Genomic DNA, 20208 nt, shown 5'->3' with positions numbered 1-20208 from the left:
GTGTTGCCCTGGTTTGGATGTGTGTGTGAGAGATGTGTGGCCGTCCCTGGCTCTGGCTGTGTCAGGGTTGGTTTCGTAATCCGGGGGCAAATTCCTGCTCTTGGAATTCTGGGAACCTTTTGCTGGTGCCAAAGGGAAAAGTGATCAGGAAACACTGGTGGTTTCTGCTCCCATCCTGTCACCACTTAATTTTTGAAGCTCTTGTTTGAGGAACAGCCTGAATTTTAGGGTGTTTTCTCTCAGAATTTCAGTCCTTCACTCACCAGGTGCTCTCTTAGAGCTGTAAATCCCCCAAGGGATTTACAAACCCCAAGGAAGGGGTTTGCAACTGGATGACCTTTAAGATCCCTTCATACCCCAACCATTCCCAGATTCTCTAAAGTACACCCTCAGACTGGAGCCCCAGTGGGGAATAGCAGAGCTGAGGGGGAGCTCCCAGAGTTCCTCTTTTCTGGAGGAGTATTTCCAAACCAAGCAGACAACACTTTGGCAGACTTCACTTTTTAACCTTCTAACCCCCCCCACAAGACACCTCACTTCCCAATTTTCATACTGAGGGTGTTGTTAAACATTTAAAACCACATTTTTAAAAAAAATTGTCTCATCCTGCTCCATCCGGGCACAATAATTGTAATTTTTAACACAGAGGTCACACGTTGCTGCGAGTTTGTCACTCACAAGGTCCCTCTTGTGGTTCCTCAGCTCCTGGCACCCTCCAGCAGTGAGGAATGTACCTCTCCCTCATGGAACCATCCTGCTATTTCCCAGTTTAAAAAAAAAAACAGGGAAGTTTCACCCACTCACATCTGCTCTGGGGCAAAACCAGCTCTTTGTGGTGGCACACGCTTCCCGAGGGAAGGTTGTCCTGAGGCAAGGACATAATGGGATAAAACACAGGGATTGCAGGAGGTTCAGGGGTACAGGGATGTGCTGCTTTTGAGGCAGAACAGCCTCACTCACCTTCCAGGTTTCCCTGCTGTCCCCACTGCAGCAGCTGCACCCCTGGGCTGTGGCTGAGTCCCCACAGCCCCTCCTCAGCCCCACAGCTGTGGGTACAAGATAAAGGTTTCCTGGAAGGGCACGTGATGTGCTGATGTGGGGATTGATAACACCCTGCCCAGGGCTCCACTGGCCCTGGAGGAGCACAGGGACACAGGGACTGTCCCCTGGCCGCCCCACGGCTGAGACACACACGGGAGAGGAGCTGTGCGGAAGAAATGTTTATTTCTAGCTGAAGGGGTTCAGGAAGTGAGGCAAAAATCCAGCTGGGCTCTGGGGTGGAAGAAGGAAAGGAGGGTCCTTGTCCCTAAATCCTCATCTCTCTTTCCCTTGGGTGGTCTTGGGCAAAGCTGACCCGTGTCCTACAGACCTCCAGCCCTGGTCCCATCCCTTCTCCCAGAGGGACACAGCTCCCAGCCAGGAGCCTGGCACGGACCAGGCCGCTGCTGCTGATTAAAATAACATTTGGGAGGAAGCTGTTGGCACAGGGGGGGCAGAGCTGCAGCTGGGGGGAAGCACCCACCAGTGCCTGGGGTGGGAGAAGCCCCTTGGGCAGCAGGAGCTGGGACTGACAGCATTCCAGTGCTGGGGAAAGCCACCAGCTGGCAAATCCCCCCCATGAGCATCCCACCAGCACCAGGGTCGGGAGAGCTGGGAGGGAACGGGATCTTCATCGGGGCTTCCTTGAGCCACCACGTACGTACGGAGCCTGATCCACCCTGTCCATCGTGTGTCCCAAGGCAGCAGCTCCTCAGGCTTGCCCGGGACCGTGTCCCTGCCTCAGATTCCAGAGGGAGCCTGGGACCCATCCTGGGATACATCAGGGGTGCATCCTCCATCCTTGCTTCCTGCGCTCACCGCTTCCTCCGCGCCCGGATTTTGGGCGGGGGTATTGGGTTGCTCATCCCCCAGCTTCTTCTTTCCTTCCTCCTCTTCCTCCTTCTCCTCCTCCTGCTGAGGGGAATTCTGCTCGCCCTGGGCCCCGTTGGCCAGCGGCGCCTTGTGGGGGGATTTGAGGTTCTGGGCAGCAGTCAGGATGTCGGCCTGGAGCTGCCGGCCGCCGTCCAGCGGCTCCTCCGCACCGGCCTCAGGGGCTTTGTCCGGCACCTCGCTGAAGTCCCGCGCTCCCCCCGACTTGTCCCGCTCATCCACGTATTTCTTCTTGGGAAAGGAGGAGGGATAGTAGGCAGAGGCCTTGTGCTTCTGCCGGACGATGACAGCGGCGCAGATGATGAAGAGGAGGACGAAGGACAGCGAGCCCACCACCACCACCAGCAGCAGGTACTCCTTGAAGAAGTCCACCAGCCCGTCCAGCACGCCCGGCGCCGAGCTGTTGGTCACCGTGGTCCCCGGTGCTTCCCCCACAGTGGGGCTGATCCGGGGGGTCACGGGCTGGGCGGGCAGCGTGGCTGACGCCTCGTCCCCGTCCCCGCTGCCCGCCGTGTCCGGCAGCACCGGGCGGTGCCGGGGCGCTGCCGCCTCAGCCGGGGCTGCCACCAGCAGCACCAAGAGCAGCAACCACGTGCCCATGGCTGAGCCCATTCCCAGGAATCCTGCAGGAAACCTGTGGGATGAGAGAGGTGAGGGACACGTTAATACCCCAACAGAGCGAGCTCCCCAAGCCAGCCCTCACCCGCCTGAATTTCCTTATGGAAGTGGAAAGGCAGCTCCGGTTTTCTCGCCCTGACAGAGCAGGGGGCTCTGTTGGTTTTCCAAGGGCACAGCTGGAAGCCAGCTGGGTGGGATTGCTCAAGGCTGGGGACCAGGGCTGCTGCCAGCACCCGGCTCCAGACAACGGTCATTTGGTTGATTAGAGAATTCCTGAAAAATGGAGGTTTGCAGTGGAAACTTTGACACAGGCGACGCTACAAAGGGGCTGGGCCTGGTGCAAGAGGCATTTCCCAATCGCCGTCCCAGACCGTTAATTCCCAGCTGGAACATGGCTAAAAATAGTTTGGGGCAGGATTTCACCCTGGTGCCACCATGTGCTTGAGTGGAGCCGGGATGGGGTGTGGGACAAAGGGGCAGCCCCAGAGCTGGGGTGCAGGGAATGGGGTCCGAGCTGCCTGAGCGTCCCTGGGAAGAGGAGAAGCCTGGCTTTGTCCCTGTGCCGTGCTCCTCGCCCAGATGGGGCTGGATCTGCCCCATTCCACAGCTCACAGTGCGCTGCAGGACACGGGACACGCGCTTCCCAGCCCGGAGCGATGACCGGGGTGAGCCCCTGGCCGGGCTCTGCACCCCACGGGATTTGGGATTTGGGACAGGGACGTGACCGTCTCCACCGCGAGACATTCCCGAGGGATCCACGCGTGCCACGCCACGTAACACCATCGAGCCATTCCCAGGGCTCTTCCCCTCCACACAGCTCCATGGGGAGGTCTCAGGAAACAGCTCCCCAGGTACATCAGCAGGGACCCCCCCATGACAATTCCCCAACCTCAGGCTCCCCAAATCCCAACCCACGTCCCATTTTCCCCCCAAACAAACCCAAGCCAGCAGCTTTACAGAACAAGAGGGACTCCAGCAGCAGGATTTGGCTTCCAGGCTCTCTCCTGGCTGCACAATCTGGTTTCCATTAATCCAGTGCAAAAAAACGGCAGCAGAGGTGGGAGGTGCCCCGACCCCCAACCCTCCCGGCTCCCCATAGGCACTGCTGTGGCTCTGGGGTCACAGCACTGACCAGCACCAGGAGATTGAAGGGTTTGAGGGGCTGAGATGAGGGCCTTCATCCTCCTCTCCTCCCCAGACAGGGGCCCCTCAGCTGGAAAGGGGTCCCGGGATGGGGACAGCACCGATTCCCCGGCAGCCATCAGAGCTGAGGAGCAGCCGTGGCCACGCAGGGGCTGAGCAAAGCCCAAAGCAGCGCCAACAGCAGGGCCTGGCACCGCGGGCATTGCCAACCCTCCACCCCATCCCAATCCCCTTCCAGCCCCTTCCTTGCCCACCCCCAGACCCTTCCCAGCTCCGCTTCCCGACCGCTCCAGAAATTCAGGATTTTGGTGTTGTCCAGAGGCAGCACGCTCCGATTCCCGCCTGGGAACGCAGCCATGTGGCCGACTCCATCCCGTGTCCCGCCGTGGGGACCATGCCCTGCCCTCACTGCAGCACCCCTGGCTGTGGGACAGCCTGTGCCCTGCTCCAGAGCCCCCCGAAAATTGGGGAGCAGCTGGGCACATCCAGTGGGATCCTCACCTTGCCCGCGGCCGGCGGGAGGCAGCCGGGAAGACGGGATCTGTCCCACACACCTCGAGCCCCTTTCTGCAGCCTGCTGGGATGGAGCCTCCTCCTTCTCCCTCCTCTCCTCCTCCTTCTCCTCCTCCTCCTCCTGCGTCGCAGCCCGGGACCAGCTTGTTCTCATTACGGCCGGGATGGGGAGGGGGTGTGGGAGGCCAGGGAAAGGCAGGCAGCCCCCAGCCCCCTCCCAGATGAAATCCAGCTGGGGCTGGGGGTGTTTCCTGGCTTATCCCGTCAGCAAAGGAGCCACGGTGCCCCCCATCATCAAACCCCATCATCAAAAACGGGCCACATTTTGGGGTGCAAGTGGGATGAGAGTCACACAGGGAGTTGTTTTTAATGTTGTTTTTATCCACGAAGGTGGGGGTAATGCACACCTGAGGGGAACAGTGAGAGATGTGGGCTCAGTGCCCTGGCATTATTGAGGCAGTGGGGCAAACATGGCATGGGATCATCCCCGTAATTTCAGAAGAACATTTCCTAAAATCCCAGCCTAGAAATGCTCTGGCCTGGGCACCTCTGCCTTGGGGTGCAGGCAGGGACACAGGCAGGGGTCCCCCTGATTCCCCAGACAAACACAGCAGCTGCTCAGCTCCCTGGGTCCTGGTCTCTAGTCTTGGGGTCTGGGGGCATCTCTTGAGCCCCCCCAATCTCTCTCTCCCCCTGCCCTGGTCCCCTCGGCCTGGCCTGAAGTTGCTCAAGAGGCTGCAGCCGCTGTGTGACCTCATCCCGTTGCTATTTTTCTCTGGGGACCTGCCAGACCCCCCAAAAAGCCGTGGCCAGCGCCTGGGGACCGTGACCCCCGCGGGGTGAGGGGCCGGGATTCTGTCCCCTCGGCCGGAGTGGGGCTGGCGCCGCTGGGGTTTCTCCGGCGTCGCCGCCGCTCCCCGAAATAAAGGCTCCGTCCGTCTGGCTGCCCCGGCGGCTCCCTGCAGCTGCTCGGGCGGCTTTTCCCGGCCTTAAGTGCTCAGTGATGAAATCTTAGAGGGGAAGGGGGAAAGGCGAGGGGAGGCCGGGGGCGAGGAGTTCCAGCAGCATCCGGCCCTGCTTCTGCAGCCCAGGTGGGGATGGGGTTGAGTTCCCCCCACGCACCCAGTGATGCCGGTGTTGGGCTCAATTTCCTTGTCCAGCGTCTCCATTCCACCCTGCCCAGGGGCTGCATCCCACATTGTCCAGAGTCCCCATTGCCACTGATCCAAGAGCCCCATCCCACCCCAGCCAGGATCCCCATCCTGCTTCGCCCAGAGTCTCCATCCCTCCTTGTCCAGGATCTGCATCCCACCGTGCCCTCGCTTCCCACCCTTCATTGCTCACACTCCTCATCCCTCCCTGCCCAGTGTCCCCACCCTCGCAGCCGGGATCCCCGGCCCAGTTCCCGGTGCCAGCTCCCACCATCCCATTACGATGCCGTTTTTGCCTGCAGCGGGCGCGGGCCCGGCCCCTCCGAGCTGGGCAGGGCCGGGACCGCCCGGTCCCGCCGTGTAATTTGGGGCAGCAGGAACGCGCGGCCGCGCAGGGCTGGGCTCGGCGGCACAGCCCGCCCGGGGAACCGGCAATTTGAGGCATTGCAGCCTTGCTCTGCTTCTAATTTGCTTCTCCGGGCTGCGCTTTGCTGTGCCAGCAAAATACCCGGAGGGCGCCCGTCCTGCAGAGCTGCAAGGGGCGCGTGGAGCTCCATGTGCGGCGTGGGATTGTGCCACCCCCGGCCCGCTGTCCCCCTCCACAGCCCGGTGCCACCCATGGCCTCCTGTCACCCTCCACAGCCCGGTGCTACCCTCTGTCCACTGTCACCCACCATGGCCCGGTGCCACCCATGGCCTCCTGTCACCCTCCACAGCCCGGTGCCACCCTCTGTCCGCTGTCACCCACCACAGCCCGGTGCCGCTCCCAACCCCCTGTCACCCACCATGGCCTGGTGCCACCCCCGGCCCCCTGTCACCCACCACAGCCCGGTGCCACCCCCGGCCCCCTGTCACCCACCACAGCCCGGTGCCACCCATGGCCTCCTGTCACCCACCACGGCCCGGTGCCACCCATGGCCTCCTGTCACCCACCACGGCCGGCCCGGTGCCACCCCACCACACCCTGCCCTGAGGATCCTGCTGTGACACCGCGCAGGCTTCCCGTGAATTCCTGTGCCGTGAGGCAGGCGATGGCAGCCCGACAGGAGCTGCTGACTGCGCCAAATAGGGCGATTCCCGGCTCCCTCAGTGGAGGAAATTTTCTCCTCGCTGGGCTCCTGCTGGAGAGCAGCCGGCACAGGGCTGGGAGAACGGGAGCAATCCCTCGGATCTGCCCCCATCCTATTCTTCAGGACACACCCGCCTCATCCTCAGCGGGGGCAGAGGCTGGATGAGCTGCTGTGGGGTGAATCCAGAGGATGGGAGCATCCCTCTTCCCCCATGGCTGCTTTGGCTGGTGGGGGGACACAGTGGGACAGAGCAGGGTGGCATCAGCAAGGAGTCCACGGCCAGGGTGTCCTGCATGGGGACCGGCCATGGCCACCAGAGCTGCGGGTCCCCTGGCCCGGCTGACTTACCCATAAACATTTACATTCACAGCCGGAGCGGGGCTGTGCAGCTGCCAGGATCCAGATGGAAACTATCCCGAGCTCAGGGTGAATGTAAACAGGTAGCAGGGCTGGGATGCAGGTGAATGACCATGCTGGCAATTCCTCCTGGATAACCAGCCCAGAGTGGCCTTCGAGGAGGCTGCAAGGTTGGGGATGTGGGGAAGGGGATATGGGGATGTGGGAGTGGGGATGTGGGAATGGGGATGCTGAATCTGGAGGGGCAGGGGTGAGGATGGAGAGATGGGGACATTGAAGCTGGTCACAGCAGGAATGGGGATGTGGGGATGTGGGGATGGGGAGCCTGGGCAAAGCAAAATGGAAAAATGGCGACATTGAGCCTGGCAGGACAAGGAGAGTCCTGGGCTATTTTCACTCCCCCAAGGAAGGGATCAGTTGGTGGCCTGAGGGGTGACTGACACCTGCCTGAGCGGGTGAAACGCTGGGACCTTTGCTGGCCTCTCATGGATTTGCTCTCCCCATCCCTCCCAGTCCCAGCTGGACGATGCCGAGCCCCTGCGGCCACCGTTCCCCCCGGGGCCGAGCACCTGACAGGCAGCGGCGGCCCCGGAGGCGTCCCCGCCTCGCTGCAGCGACCGCAGGCAGGAACACGTTGTGCCACGAGCGCACCCGTCCTGTCCCTGTCCCCGTCCCCCCCGTTTCCGCCCCGTCCCCCCCGCCCTTCCAGCTCCCACGAGGCCGAGCAGGAGGTCCCGGGGGCTGCGGTCCCATCCCCAAGGTCCCGGGCTCTGGTCCCTGCCTGGCCGCGGGTTTCGTTTCTGCTCCCCCAGGGGCTTGAGGGGGAGGATGGAGAAGCGAAATTTTGGCAGCAGGATGTGGGCAGGCGGCGGGGCCGGGAGGGGGCTGGCGGGTCCCTGCCAGGAAGAGACCACCATGTCCGGGTAACTCTTTAATGGGATGGGACTCGAGGGCTGAACTGGCCGCGGGGGAGCAGCTCTGTCACACTGGTCCAAGCTAAAACACCGGGGGACAGGGGCGCCCGCCCTGCCCGCGGCTCCAACGGGGATCGCCGCAGCGCTGCGGGATGCAGGAGCCATCCCTGGGGCTCAGGAGTGCTCCGGCAGGAAGCTGCTGAGAGTCAGGTTGTCTCCATCGGCCTCGGAGCTGCCGTCGGGCAGCAGCAGCTTGTGCCGCCGGGCGGGGACAGGACGGGGGCCGGCGGCCGCCTCGGCGTCGGGCAGCAGCGAGGAGATACAAACCATCTCGGTGCGGCTGAAGCGGCGCTCCCCCGTCCGCGCCCGCCGCCACAGCAGCGTCCCCAGCACCCCCGTGCTCACCAGGAAGGTGGCGGCCACCAGCCCCAGCAGCAGGATGGCCAGCAGGCACTTGCTCATCACCCCGCTGGGCTCCCAGGGCACCGCGGTGCCTACCGGCGTCGTGTCCCAAGTGGCCGGGAGGGTCGATGCAGGCGGAGCTCCGGATTTCTTGGGTTTCCTGTAGCCCGTGCTGGTGAGGACAAAGGCTGGGCGGGCTGTTGAGCGTGGCCCCGTGGAGGAGTCGCTGTCCAGGCCATCGGTCACTGTGTCCTCCTCGATGAGTGCCGTGAGCCAGCTGGGGGTGGTGGTGGGGATGCTCTTTTGGGCTGCTGCTGGTGTGCCAGGTTCTGAGCCTGGCAGCAGCAGATCGGGAGCAGGGGAATCAGTCTCATCCATGGGATCAGCTGTGGTTGGCACCATGGGTGCCCGGCTGGCCTCAGTGCTGGGAGCTGCTGGTGGGGCAGAGCTCGGGAGCAGATCAGGATCAGGGGGATCTGTCTCATCCATAGGCTCGGCTGTGGTGGGCATCCGGAGCAGACTGGTGGTGGCACTGGGCACTGCTGGTGCCACAGAGTCCTCCAGTAAGCCAGGTTTAGGGGAATCTGTCTCATCCATAGGCTCGGCTGTGGTGGACACTGCAAGCACCTGGGGCAGGCTGGTGTTGGTGCCGGGCACTGGTGCTGCAGAGCTCAGGAGCAGCTCAGGCTCGGGGGAATCATCCATGGGATCGGCTGTGGTTGGCACCTGGAGCAGGCTGGCCTTGGTGCCGGGTGCTGGCACAGAGACACCATTGCTCTTGTCACTGCTGATCATCGCGGTGGCACCGGGCTCCTGCCCACTGTCATCCCTCTTCCCACGGAAGAGGGGCAGGGGCTTGGCCTCCCCCCAGACCCACTGCCCGCCCCAGGGCAGCCCTGGCTCCAGCAGCTCAGCCCCACACGCCCACAGGGGGCTCAGCACCAGCAGCACCAGCAGGGCCCAGCCCAGCGCCATGGGACCTGCAGGGGACAGAGAGGACAGGTGACATCGGGGTCCCGCTCCCCGCGGGACAATGCTGAACCCCAATGAGGGATCACACTCCACCCGAGGATCCTCCTTTTCCCTTCGGGTTTGGGGGATGGAGGAGGCACCCAGTATCCTGCCACAGCCCCCACCTGCGGGAGCTCAGCCCGGCTCTGCTCCAGGAGCAAGTTTTGATGAGGAAGTTGAGTGTCTGGAAATGGGAAATCAGCCGTGATGGAGGCGGCTGCTGCGGGACGGGGCAGTTGCGGGATGAGTCTCCGTGTGGAAATGAAAGCACAGGGATGTCACCCTCATTCTGACAGACACCCCCTGCCAGGGTGCCCGTCCCCCCCTCCCACCCTCCGGGCTGGCACAGGGCTCCAGGGCTGAGGCCACCATGGGCCTGTGTCTCTGTGCTGGAGCAGGAGAGGCAAATCCAGCCCAAACTCACCCCAAATCCCCCTGTTCCATCACAAATCCTCCCCCAGCTCCCTCGGCAGCCCCGGTGGGTGGCGGCCACCGAGGTCCCCGAGGATCCGCACCCACCAGCATCCAGACACGGCTGAATGCTCCGAGCATCCCCGGGAGGCTCCCACAGCCCCAAAGCACCCACCCCCCTCTCCAGACCCCCAGGGACCAGCACGGAGCGTGGCACCCTCAGGGACCCTGAGCATCCCCTTTGCACCCGGAGCATCCCCGGGCCCGAGCCGCGATCCAGGCCCTTCCCAGCAGGGCTCACCTGTGCTGATGGGCGCGGTGGGATCCCAACTGCAGGAATCAGAGGCGAGGGCTGGCACGGAGGGGCGGGGGCAGCCTTATCACCGGCACCCGCGGGGCGTCGTGGGCCACCCCCCGCCTGCACCTCCGGCCGGGCGGGGAAGGGAGGGAGCGCGGAAAAGCGGCTGCGGTTTCGAGCCCGCGGAGGGAAGGACGTCACGCCGAGAGCGGGGCCAGCGAGGGCTGGGGGCTGCGGGCACCCCCGGGGAGGGTGGCAGGGTTTGGGCTGCACGCCACAAAGGGGCTTCCTCGGAGGGCTCGGCCTCACCGGAGCAGCTGCGCGCCGGGGCTCGCGTCGCTCCGAAAGCAGAAGTGACGGCAAACCTGGTGCCAGGGCTGCCACCCCCGCGGGCACGGTGTGGGCATGGCCAGGGAGGGGGCCAGGGTGCCCTGAGATACCTCAGGGTATCGGGAACGAGGTGGAGGAGGGTGAGGGCCTGACTTGATGCTTTGCACGGCCCTTGCGCAGGGCTCCTTCTCTCTGCACCATCCCCAGGATGCTCGGAGGGGCTCTCGGGGGGGGCTGCCTGGTATTGTCCGGGGTGTTGTCCCGGCCTCGTGGCATTGGCACGACAGGAAACCCCCCGCCCCAACCGCAGGCTCGGGCGGGAGGCGCAGCCGCAGCCGCAGGAAGGTGCTGCAAGAGGCACATCCGCAGGAACGGGCTCGGGGTGTCAACAAGCCCCCGCCCTCGGAAACCCCGGCCCGTCCCCGCTCCGAAACACCTGGCCAGGGGGCTGGAAAAGGGAAGAAAAGGGGTTCAGGATGTGGGATGAGCATCCCTGGGATGGATCCATGGTGCCCGGGGAGCACTGATTCTCTGGGAGCATCCCTGCCCGGCTTTGGGGCGGCGCCGGGGTCAGGGTGTTCGGGCGGCGGTTGTGCAACATCCCCTGAAATGCCTCAGCCCTGAGAAAATTCAAACCTGGGTGGAGTAAGAGATGCTGTTTCCAGCCCGTGCTCTGTGTAATTTCAGACTTCCTGCAGCCTGGAAACAAATTTCACCTGGGGAAGAGCAGAATGAGCCCCCCAGATCCAGGGTAGCTCCCAAGCAGGGCTGTTCCTTCCCGGGAACACATCACCCCCATCCACCCCGAGATCCCATCACATCCCACATCCAGCCAAGCTCTTGGGCTCATCACTAGGAATCACCAGGAGGATTCCATGTGTGACACCAGGAATGGGCCCTGGCTCTCCTGGGACAAGAGCAGAAGGTCCTTAAGGACCCCTTTATCCACAGCCCCCCACTGAAGCGTCCATCATTCCATATCCCAGTTATCAATCACACCTGGAATGCCGAGAGCCAAAGGAAAAGCCAAGCAGAGGCAGTTTATAATCAATGACTTTTATCTTTTGAAAATGGAAGCAAATATTTGGACAGATACTCTGGCCGCTCTATAAGAGCGCGTCTTTCCGGACTGGGCTGGTTCTCTCCCGGGATATCACGGCTACAAAAAGCTTCAGGCACTGACTCCGGTTGAGCCTGGCGAGGCATCAGTTCATTTAAATAAAATACAGGCTAGGAACTAAAATCTCCCACACCCCCACCCCCGGGCACCTCAATCCAGCGGCTCCCAAAACTGATTTCCCTCCAATGTTAGGAACAAACCCGAGGTCCCCGAGCACACAACCCTGAAGTCACACGTACAAATCAACACAGAAATCACCACTGTGGGGAGAACAACCTTCGGGTTTGGGATCCAAAAGAAAAAAAAAAAAATCCATAAAAATACACATCTCAGGCATTTACTGCAATACAGAAACGTCACCAAACAGCCAAAGAACCTGGAGCAGCCGGATTGTGGATCCACGGGCACAGGGCAGGGGATGCCACTTGTCCCTAAAACACAGAAATCCCACTTTTCTGAAGCTTTCCTGCTCTGCAATCCCACCACATCCTCTGTCTCCTCCATCCCGTCCTCGTGCCTCTCCAGCTACGTCCCCTCTACGGCCGATTCTGCCTCCACACACACATCCCTCCACAACAGGGAATCCTTAACCTGGAATTCTGAACATGCAAACACTGGGAAAAATGGAAAATCAGAGAATTCCTAGCTAAACTAATGGAAAATAAAAAAAAAATCAATCACTTCAGCCTGGATGAGGGACTCGTGTCCACTGGGATGCTCCGGGTGGGAGCACACGGAGCTGCCACAGGGACAGAGTCCAGCTGGGATAAGGATCCAGAGCTCTCAGACACCTGATGGTCTCTGCCCACCTTTGGATTCAGGATGGGTTATCAGCACTCCCTGGCACTGCAGGGATGGGCTGTGCCAGGAATGGCAGCACCAATCCTGCTTGGCACAGCTCTGTGGGGTGTCCTGGATCCCATTCCCAGCACAAGGACACAGCCTGGGAGCAGGGAGCCAGCCTGCCCCATCATCCCTGACAGCTCCTCCACAGGGCAGAGCCTGCCTGAGCACAGCTTTGCTGAGCTGAGCTTCCATGGGATTCCAGGAGGAGCTCGCCAGCCTAGAGCACTCACAGGGCCTCTCCCTGCAGGATCCCAAAGGAGCTGTGTGAGAAACCAGCTCTCCAAAGTGGGATCAAATCCACCCTCCCAGTCCCTTCTGCTCTGAAGGGTTGGGAGTGCAGAGGGGGGGTTTGGGGTTAGATCTGATCTGGGAACAAATCCTTTCCTGCATGGAAGGGTGGGAGGCAGGAATGGGAATGATGGACAGGAGAAAACAAATGATAAAAAAGTAACAACAGAGGCATTTTGTTTGTGGAGAATTATCATGGAAAAATCACTTTTCTGCTGCTAATGCTGCTTTGGAAGCACAGAAAATTCCTATTATCAGCACTGGTGGGAAGGGCTGATGGATTCCAAAAGCTCCTTAAAATCCATGAGCTCAGGAGTGTTGGGGGGCAAGAACAAGGATTTACAGCAATGAGTGCTGGCATCCCACAGCTCACCTGGAACTCCATGCTCCATGGATAAAAACATTCCTGCATGGAAGTCACTTCTACCTTGAAATGGAAATAAAAATGAGCAAGTAAAACGGGTGAGTTTGGTCATGGAAACAAACCTTGGGATTGTAGGAAAATGGGAACATGGTGCTGGCTTAAAACTTCAGTAGGAAATAAATCCCCTCATTCAGAATGATATATTTGTATTTTTCTGTCAGCCAGCAGGGGTGGGGACATGTTGTGGAGCAGGAAAGGCAGCTGATCCCATCTCCAAGGGGATTCCACAGGGAAGAGAAAGGAAGGGAACCCACCTGATTGTTCCAAATGGAGGATTTATACAAAATAGCTTCAGCTTTGTTCTCTGCACAGTGTAAACACCCCCCCACACCCCCTGTCCCTTGGAATGGAAACACAAATACTGCAAAAGTGGCAAATAAGAAAAATAAAAGCGATTTTTTTTTCTATTTTTTGGCAACTCTAAAAAAAAAAAAGTTTAAGAACAATGTGGCGTTGGTCCCTAAATCTAGAAAAAGATATTTGGGCATAACATTGGAAGTCAAGAATGGTTTCGTTTTTCAAGGATTCATAATAACATCTGGGAAAAAAACCCCCAAAAAAACCCTGTAAAAGTAGCACTTCTTGTTTTTGACACAGTCACAGAAATTCATCGGAACATTGGGAAACGAAAAAGATCTTTCACTAAAAAGCTTGGCTTGAAATCATCGGCTCTCTTGACGTGGATTTAGGAGAACAGGAAAGCTCGTACTGGAATGCTGCAGGCTGCTGCTGGCTGAACTGGGAGCTGGGATGTGCCTGGGCTGGGGCCCCGTCAGTCCGCGATCTTGGCCATCTGCTGCTCCAGCTTGGAGATGCGCTCGTCCTGGCTGGAGATCGTGTCCTTGATGGATTTCAGCTCCTTCAAAATCTCGTCCAATTTGGCGTCGTTTTGCTGGAAGATCAGAAGGGATGAGTTGGGAGAGCTCTGGGGTTCTCCAAGGAAAGGGCTCCTCCCAGTGGGATTGTTGGAGGGATGAGGGTGTGACAGACTCTGGAGCAGTTGGGATGCTCAGGGCATGGAGCAGCATCTCCAGCAGCCCCCATCCAGGAGCAGTACCTGCTCTTCAAGCCATACTTTCCTCTCTGTCCCAAAGGACAGGGATTAGTGGTGAACAAGGTGCTGGTGCTGGGTTAGGGTTGGACTTGGGGATCTTGAGTTAGGATTGGACTGGGGGATCTTGAGTTAGGGTTGGACTGGGGCATCTTGAAATTCTTTTCAAACATTTAGTGGTTCTGTGATTTAGAAAAAGCAATTTCAAGTAATCTTCCATATCTACAGAAGCATTAGAGTCACAGAATCATGGAATATCCCAAGTTGGCAAGGACCCACAGGGATCAACGAGTCCAACTCCTGGCCCTGCCCAGGACACCCCAACAATCCCAGGCTGTCCCCTCCAAATGCTCCTGGAGCTCTGGCAGCCTTGGGGCTGTGACATCTCATGGGGAGCCTGGTCAGTGCCTCAGCACCCTCTGATATCCAACCTAACCTTCCCCTGGCAGAGCTCCAGCCATGCCCTCAGGTCCTGTCACTGGTCCCACCCTGGCATTCCCACCTGAGGCCATCACCCCCACAATTCCTGGAGTTTACTCACGGAGTTTGAGGCATCCGCTGCTTTCTTTGGAGCGTTTATGAGATCACTCTTCTTGTTCCCAGCAGGTTTGTTGTCCAGTATGTTCTTCTTGACCACCTTGAGATCCCTGTTTTTGCCTGGAATGTACCCGTGCTTCAAGGAGATGAGGAGCGGATCAGCGTTCTTCCCCTCAAACCACTCCTCTGCTTCCAGAGCTGCTTCTGGGCCGGCTGTGTCTGGGTACAGGTCATCCTGGAAGAGGTCAGACTGCAAGGCAGGAGACATGGATCAGTCAGGAGCTCTGGGAGGCAGGAGCTCGCTCCAAAGCCTGGCCCCAGGGCAGTGCTCACCTTGCGGGGAACCGTCATGATGATGGGCTCACACTTCCTCTCGTGGAGCTTGAAGAACCTGGTGGAAAAGGAGAGGTGAGACAGGGAGTGAGGATCAGGGAGATGGAGATGGGAAAGGAGCAACCCCAAGGAACCACAGAAATCCCTGGGACCATCAAGTCCAACCATTCTCCCAGCACTGCCAAGGCCACCATAACCCACATCCCATAGTGCTGTTAAATCCCTCCTGGATGGGGACCCCACCCCTGCCCTGGGCCGCCTCTTCCAATGCCTGACCCTGCTTTCCATGAAGAAATTGTTCCTAATATTTGAGGACATTTCCCTTTGTCCTATCACTTGTTTCCTGGGAGAAGAAATGGCTCATGTTCCCAGCCAGCAGTGATGTTCCCTCCTGGAGCCACTACAGTGACATCCTGAGATGTCTCCTGCCCTTCCCAGGTTTTCTGAACCATGGCTCCCCTCTGCTCATTGCTCTGCTGCTTTAACCACTCCTGAAATCCCCAGCCCCAGCTCCCAGCCCTGGGATGAGCTCTCCTCACCTGGCAATCTCACACTTGTTGACATCAAGGCCCCTCTTTGGCATGAACCCCATGCCCCTCTGCGGCTCTTTGCTGCTGAAGGTGTTGAGGTAGTGAACGTACGGGGACTCATCCGTGATCTCGAAGTAGCGGATGCTGCTGTCACCCTGCAAGGAACCCCAGGAGAAGCTGCAGCACCTGTGTTCCCTGTGCCCACACTGCTGCTCCCATTTCCTTCCAGGAATGCTGCCATGGACGGCTCACAGCTGTTTTTGAAGCCCTCCACGATCTGAGTCCATCAACTGAACAATTCCTCCAAGTCCTGTTCCAAACACTGTGGGACAGGGATTGAGCTCTGCTTCCAGGCTGGGAGTGGCCTCTTCCCCACTTCTTGTGGAAAAACCTCCTGCCACAATCAGGCAGAAAGGCTAGAAACCAGTTTATCCTTAATTCCAAGCAACTCCACCACACTGCTGTCTCTGAAACTGCAGGAGGGTTGGCAGATGGAAACCAAGTGTTCCTCATCAGCTGCTACAAAGATGGGATTTATGAACGTACTTGTATGGATCTTCCTTTGTAATTCCTTGCTCATCTTGGCTTGGGCTCTTATTTGTAGGAGTCCATCACATGTGGGCACCAAATTCCTACAAATTGCTTTTAGAAAGGAGCACCTAATTCCAGTTTTCTATTCTTTAACCCCATAAAATTACAAAGAGTCACCACATGCTCCAGCATCTCCAAGGACAACACCCAAAATGCACCTTCCGCCCATACCAGTGTAAAATCATCCAGTTCAACAGCAGCAAGAAATGTTTAGGCAACAGTGTGGGACTTGTTGCATTAGGAGCAGCTTTACCTAATCCATCTCCAAGAAACATCCAGGTCCTTCCCAGGTTCTGCAGTGAGGATCAAACCCATTCCAGAGCAGCCTGGTCTCTCTGCAGCTCCACATTCACTGCAGCACTGATATTTTGGGGAACATTTCACAGGCCCCACTCCCTCCATGTGCCTCCAAAGCCTCTCCTTACCTTCCCACACAGGTAAATGATGTTGGTGTCTGGGTCGTAGAAGGGCAGCAGGACCCCGTTGCTGGTGTCCATCTCGTGAAGGGCTATTGGCTCCTCCATGTTTTTCTGGAAATAAAAATGCCAGGAATGTTAATAAAGACTGGAAAAGCTTCTGTTCATAGAGGGAGGGTCTAAATTATTAACACTCTGCAGGCAGTGAGCTCCCAGCGGTGTCTGCACCACCCAGAAGGATCCGTGTGTTACAACAAATGCTGGGAATGTTCATGAACTGATTCATTCCCCAAGGGCATTTTAATCACTAAATTAAATAAAAACAGGAGCCAGGAAAATTCACCAAGTCAAGGGAAATATGTGACACAGTGAGTTAGTGTCAGTAGGATGGGAGATGGGACAGAGCCTCCTTCCCTGGGGACACTCAGAAGCCACCTGGACACAATCCAGGTGGTCCCTTCCACCCTGAACCCTCCTGGGATTGCTGCTGGCCTGCTCTCCACAATGCACAGAGAGAAGTGACCTTCCCACAGCCCCTCTGCTCCCTGTGCATCTTCCCAGGCACTTCCAACCTGCAGCTCCTGCTCAGTTCCTTCACTGAGTGACCACACAGCCAAAATCATGGAAGCAGGAGCAGGCAGCAGATGGAGTGGGAATAACCTCAAGTATATAAACTATGAATTTAGGAAGGAATTCTTCCCTTTGAGGGTGGTGAAGCCCTGAAGAAGAAGGCCCCAGAGAAGCTGTGGCTGCTCCATCCCAAGGCCAGTTTGGATGGGGCTGGGCTCATGGAAGGTGTCCCTGCCCATGGATTGGAACGGGGTTTGCTTTAATGCCCCATCCAACCCAACCCATCCCACGATTCCATGGCTGCAGGGCTGGGTTGGTAGGAGCAGGGCAGGGATGTGAGGAGCCCAGGGCTCCGGGCTGGGCTCGTACCGGGTTCCACAGGGCCAGCTGCCGCTCGCTCATGCGGCTGAAGCCGGTGGTGAAGATGTTCCCGTCTGCCAGGAAAATGGCTCGCATGGGCCGGGCTCCCTCGTGGGTTTTCTCCTTCTCCTGGAAGAGAGGAGCAGGTCAGGATCAGCAGTGAACAGAAAAACCCTTGGAGTGGTGGCTCCTCTCTGGACACACTGCTCCTCCAACATCCAGCTCTCCTCCTCCCCTGCTGCCTGAGGGAAGAGCCCAAACACTGAGCCACGGGAGAAGGGGACATTCCTGGCTCATTCCAGCTTTGCCAATCGGCCTCTTGCAAGGCTGAAGGAAAACCTCTTTGCAAGCTACAACTAAAGCTCTGCTTTGCATGCACAACTCTGGAACTGTAATTATACAAAAGGATTAGATGTGGAATTACACTCCTGCAGGTTTAAAACTGAGCCCTAAAATCCCAGTTCAAACACTAATCCCAATAAACCCAGACAAATCCTCCAACTCCTACTATTCCTCCTGTAATTTCTGAAGAAAGCGACTGAACGTGGTGTGTAAAACCCACATATTTCTGCCATATTTTCTTCACTCCCTGCTGGAGTGAATCCAGTTGTCTCTTTAATGATTAAGCAAACTTACAGCAACAATTTCTTGTTTCCTGGGGTCAATAACTCGGACTTTTTTGTCTTTGGAAGCTGTGCAGATGAGGCTGCCGTTGCGATTCCAGCTCACGTTGTAGATCATATCCACGTGCATGTCATCCAGGTTGATGAGGGCTTCTCCTGTTCCCACATTCCAGATGATGATGGCATTGTCACAGCCTAAAATGGAAATAACAGCTCCAGTCACAGAACTGGGGGACACAGGGGCAAAGCCAGAGGTGTGGAACAAGGGATAAACCCCCTGCAGCTCCGAAGGTTTTTTTGGGGAAACCAAAATGCAGACTGGGAGCTCAGGAGGGATTTTTAGCAATGGAAAACACCCAGCTGATCCAAGAATCCCAGCTGAAAGGACTCAATTCTTTCCTTGGGACCCAACCGATGGAAGTCTCAGATGGTACCAATGGATAATGAATTATCCAATTTATTTCCATAATTATGTGACTGATTTTTAGTGGTCAAAGGAATCTCATACCATGGACTGTACCAGCCAAGGAGACAATTTGGAAAATGCTGACCATGAGAGCTTGTGGGAGGAACAGCTGGACTCTGGGATACTTTGCAGGGAATCAAAAGAAAAGAGAAACACTTGGGCCTGTTCTAAAAGTATATGAGAACAGGTATGTAGGGAATGCAGATGTCAATTGTTCTTGCAGATCAAATAAAGTCTGGAACAACTTTCATACTCCAATTCCAGACAATTCCTTGGTGCTTATCCCTGTAAACTGAGGATGAAAAAGGCTGAGATACAGAGGGGGCTGTGAGCCACGTGTCCCAGTGTTCCCAGCTACTGCCACAGGTCTTGTGATTCCCAGGGATCTGAGCAGCTGGGAGAGGGAAGAAGGAAAAGCTGGAGAGGAAGGAAGGCAGGGAGAGGAGCTGTTGCCCATTCCTGTGCTCCTACCTGCGCTGAGGAGCACGTTCCGCGCCGTCGGGTGCCAGGCCACGATGCCAACTCTCTTGGAATGCCCTTCTAGGACCACCACGGGCTCTGTCAGGGACAGGGTGAGCCCGTTCTCGGGTATCTGCCACACCTGGGAGGGACAGGAAAGCAAAGGAAAGCTGCTCAGGCAAGGGCAGCCCCTCTGGAGAGCACATGGCTTGGCTGCTTCCCGCGTCCCGCAGCCGCCAGAGCTGTCACCTCTTGTGTAAACAGGGAGGGAATCAGGGAGGGAATCAGGGAGGGAATCACTCCCAGCTGTCAATGAACCCTTGGCTGATCCATGAGGAACATCCTTCCTCACTCATGTACCAGCACAAACCCACAGCTCCTCACGGTGCAAGCCCTGTATTTCCACGTGCACAGACCCACTCTGCTCCTGCTCCCCAGGGAGTCAGGAAAATCTCCCCTGCAGCTCCAATTCCATGGGAACAAGCTGCTGTCTTTCCAAACTATGCCTGTCCCTCACAGGGATGATGCTGCAGCTCTCCCACTGCCTACTTTTGATTACTTTAGGAACACCAGTAATTCATTTTCCTGTTAGATTCAAGATTCTTCCTGATCCCATTTAATCAGGAAAGAAGAAGCCAGAGCAGCCCAAATCAGCACTGCCTGTTCACTTCTTGCCTGGTTACACAACCCTTCTGTTGCAAACTTCCTCAGGGAAGGGCCACCAGGAGGAGGAACAGCCCCCCAAGGATGCCAGAGCACTGGAATTCCAGCAGGAGGGGGGTGGCTTTTGCAGCTGGCAGCGACCAGGGGTGGGACAGACAAACCCATCACCCCAAAGCCCCAGGGCAGGATCAGCCCCACCAAAACTATTCCTGCAATTCAGCACTGGACAATCATCTTGGCGTTGAATTTGACCTACATAGAGCGTATTAAAAAATGCCATGGAATTCAGGGAGAGCTCCTCGGGGAGCAGTTGGAGCTGCTGTAGGTAGGTGGCAGCATTAGAGCATGTTTGCTTTGCTTCCCATTGTTTGCTTTTCCTGGAGCTGGGAGAATGGGGCTGGCCAGCCCCTGCCCACGATGCCCAGCAAGCTGTGGGATGTGAGGGAGTGGATTTAGGAAGTGAGGCAGACTGAGATGGACACGTGGATTTCTGTGCTAATCCCATTTTTTCCCTTCTCGAAGGAATGACTGGCTCTGGAAAAAAAACCCAGCAAGATGCTGAGATTCTCAGTAGGTACCAGCTCACCTCTAAATAACCCAAAATTGATTTAGTTTTTCTTGGACACAGCTCCCAGTGCCATCCTTCCCAGCACCCTCAGGCTCCCAGGAGGAATGACCACAACGGGAACACTTCCCCAGGAGAGGATTCCACTGCAAGGGGTGAAAATGGTCACAGCCCCAAGGCTGCCAGAGCTCCAGAGCCTTTGGACAAGGCTCTCAGGCA

The 20208-nt window shown here is 57.7% G+C and overlaps 3 protein-coding genes across 3 annotated transcripts in view; all 3 read right to left on the bottom strand.

Moving 5' to 3' along the window:
* Positions 1 to 1469: 1469 nt before the first annotated feature.
* TMEM119 (transmembrane protein 119) lies at positions 1470 to 3809 on the bottom strand. The gene is given in 3 exon segments (XM_066562045.1): positions 1470 to 2566; positions 3512 to 3620; positions 3623 to 3809. Coding segments are annotated over 3 exon segments (1083 nt in total). The 3' UTR covers positions 1470 to 1779.
* A 3890-nt stretch (positions 3810 to 7699) lies between these two features.
* On the bottom strand, positions 7700 to 10082 carry SELPLG (selectin P ligand). The gene is made up of 2 exons (XM_066562365.1): positions 9821 to 10082; positions 7700 to 9077 (listed from the first exon to the last, which is right to left on the bottom strand). Exon 2 carries the CDS (start codon positions 9070 to 9072, stop codon positions 7870 to 7872), a length of 1203 nt encoding a protein of 400 aa, XP_066418462.1. The 5' UTR covers positions 9073 to 9077; positions 9821 to 10082; the 3' UTR covers positions 7700 to 7869.
* A 1105-nt stretch (positions 10083 to 11187) lies between these two features.
* CORO1C (coronin 1C) overlaps positions 11188 to 20208 on the bottom strand; it is a 39962-nt gene continuing 30941 nt past the window's right edge. The window contains exons 4-11 of the mRNA XM_066561907.1: positions 18774 to 18903; positions 17850 to 18031; positions 17223 to 17342; positions 16293 to 16397; positions 15286 to 15431; positions 14747 to 14804; positions 14418 to 14663; positions 11188 to 13717 (exon numbers count right to left, since the gene is read on the bottom strand). Of these exons, the coding sequence (XP_066418004.1) occupies positions 13598 to 13717; positions 14418 to 14663; positions 14747 to 14804; positions 15286 to 15431; positions 16293 to 16397; positions 17223 to 17342; positions 17850 to 18031; positions 18774 to 18903 (1107 nt within the window). The 3' untranslated portion in view covers positions 11188 to 13597. The remainder of the gene's footprint in view (positions 13718 to 14417; positions 14664 to 14746; positions 14805 to 15285; positions 15432 to 16292; positions 16398 to 17222; positions 17343 to 17849; positions 18032 to 18773; positions 18904 to 20208) is intronic.

This window comes from Molothrus aeneus, chromosome 18, assembly GCF_037042795.1.
Source record: "Molothrus aeneus isolate 106 chromosome 18, BPBGC_Maene_1.0, whole genome shotgun sequence".
In the NCBI taxonomy this organism is placed as follows: domain Eukaryota; kingdom Metazoa; phylum Chordata; class Aves; order Passeriformes; family Icteridae; genus Molothrus; species Molothrus aeneus.
This window is presented reverse-complemented; position numbering and strand designations above follow the sequence as displayed.

What these genes read in the sequence shown, in the direction of transcription:
- SELPLG (XM_066562365.1), bottom strand. Translation starts at nt 9,072, where the DNA reads ATGGCGCTGGGCTGGGCCCTGCTGGTGCTGCTGGTGCTGAGCCCCCTG.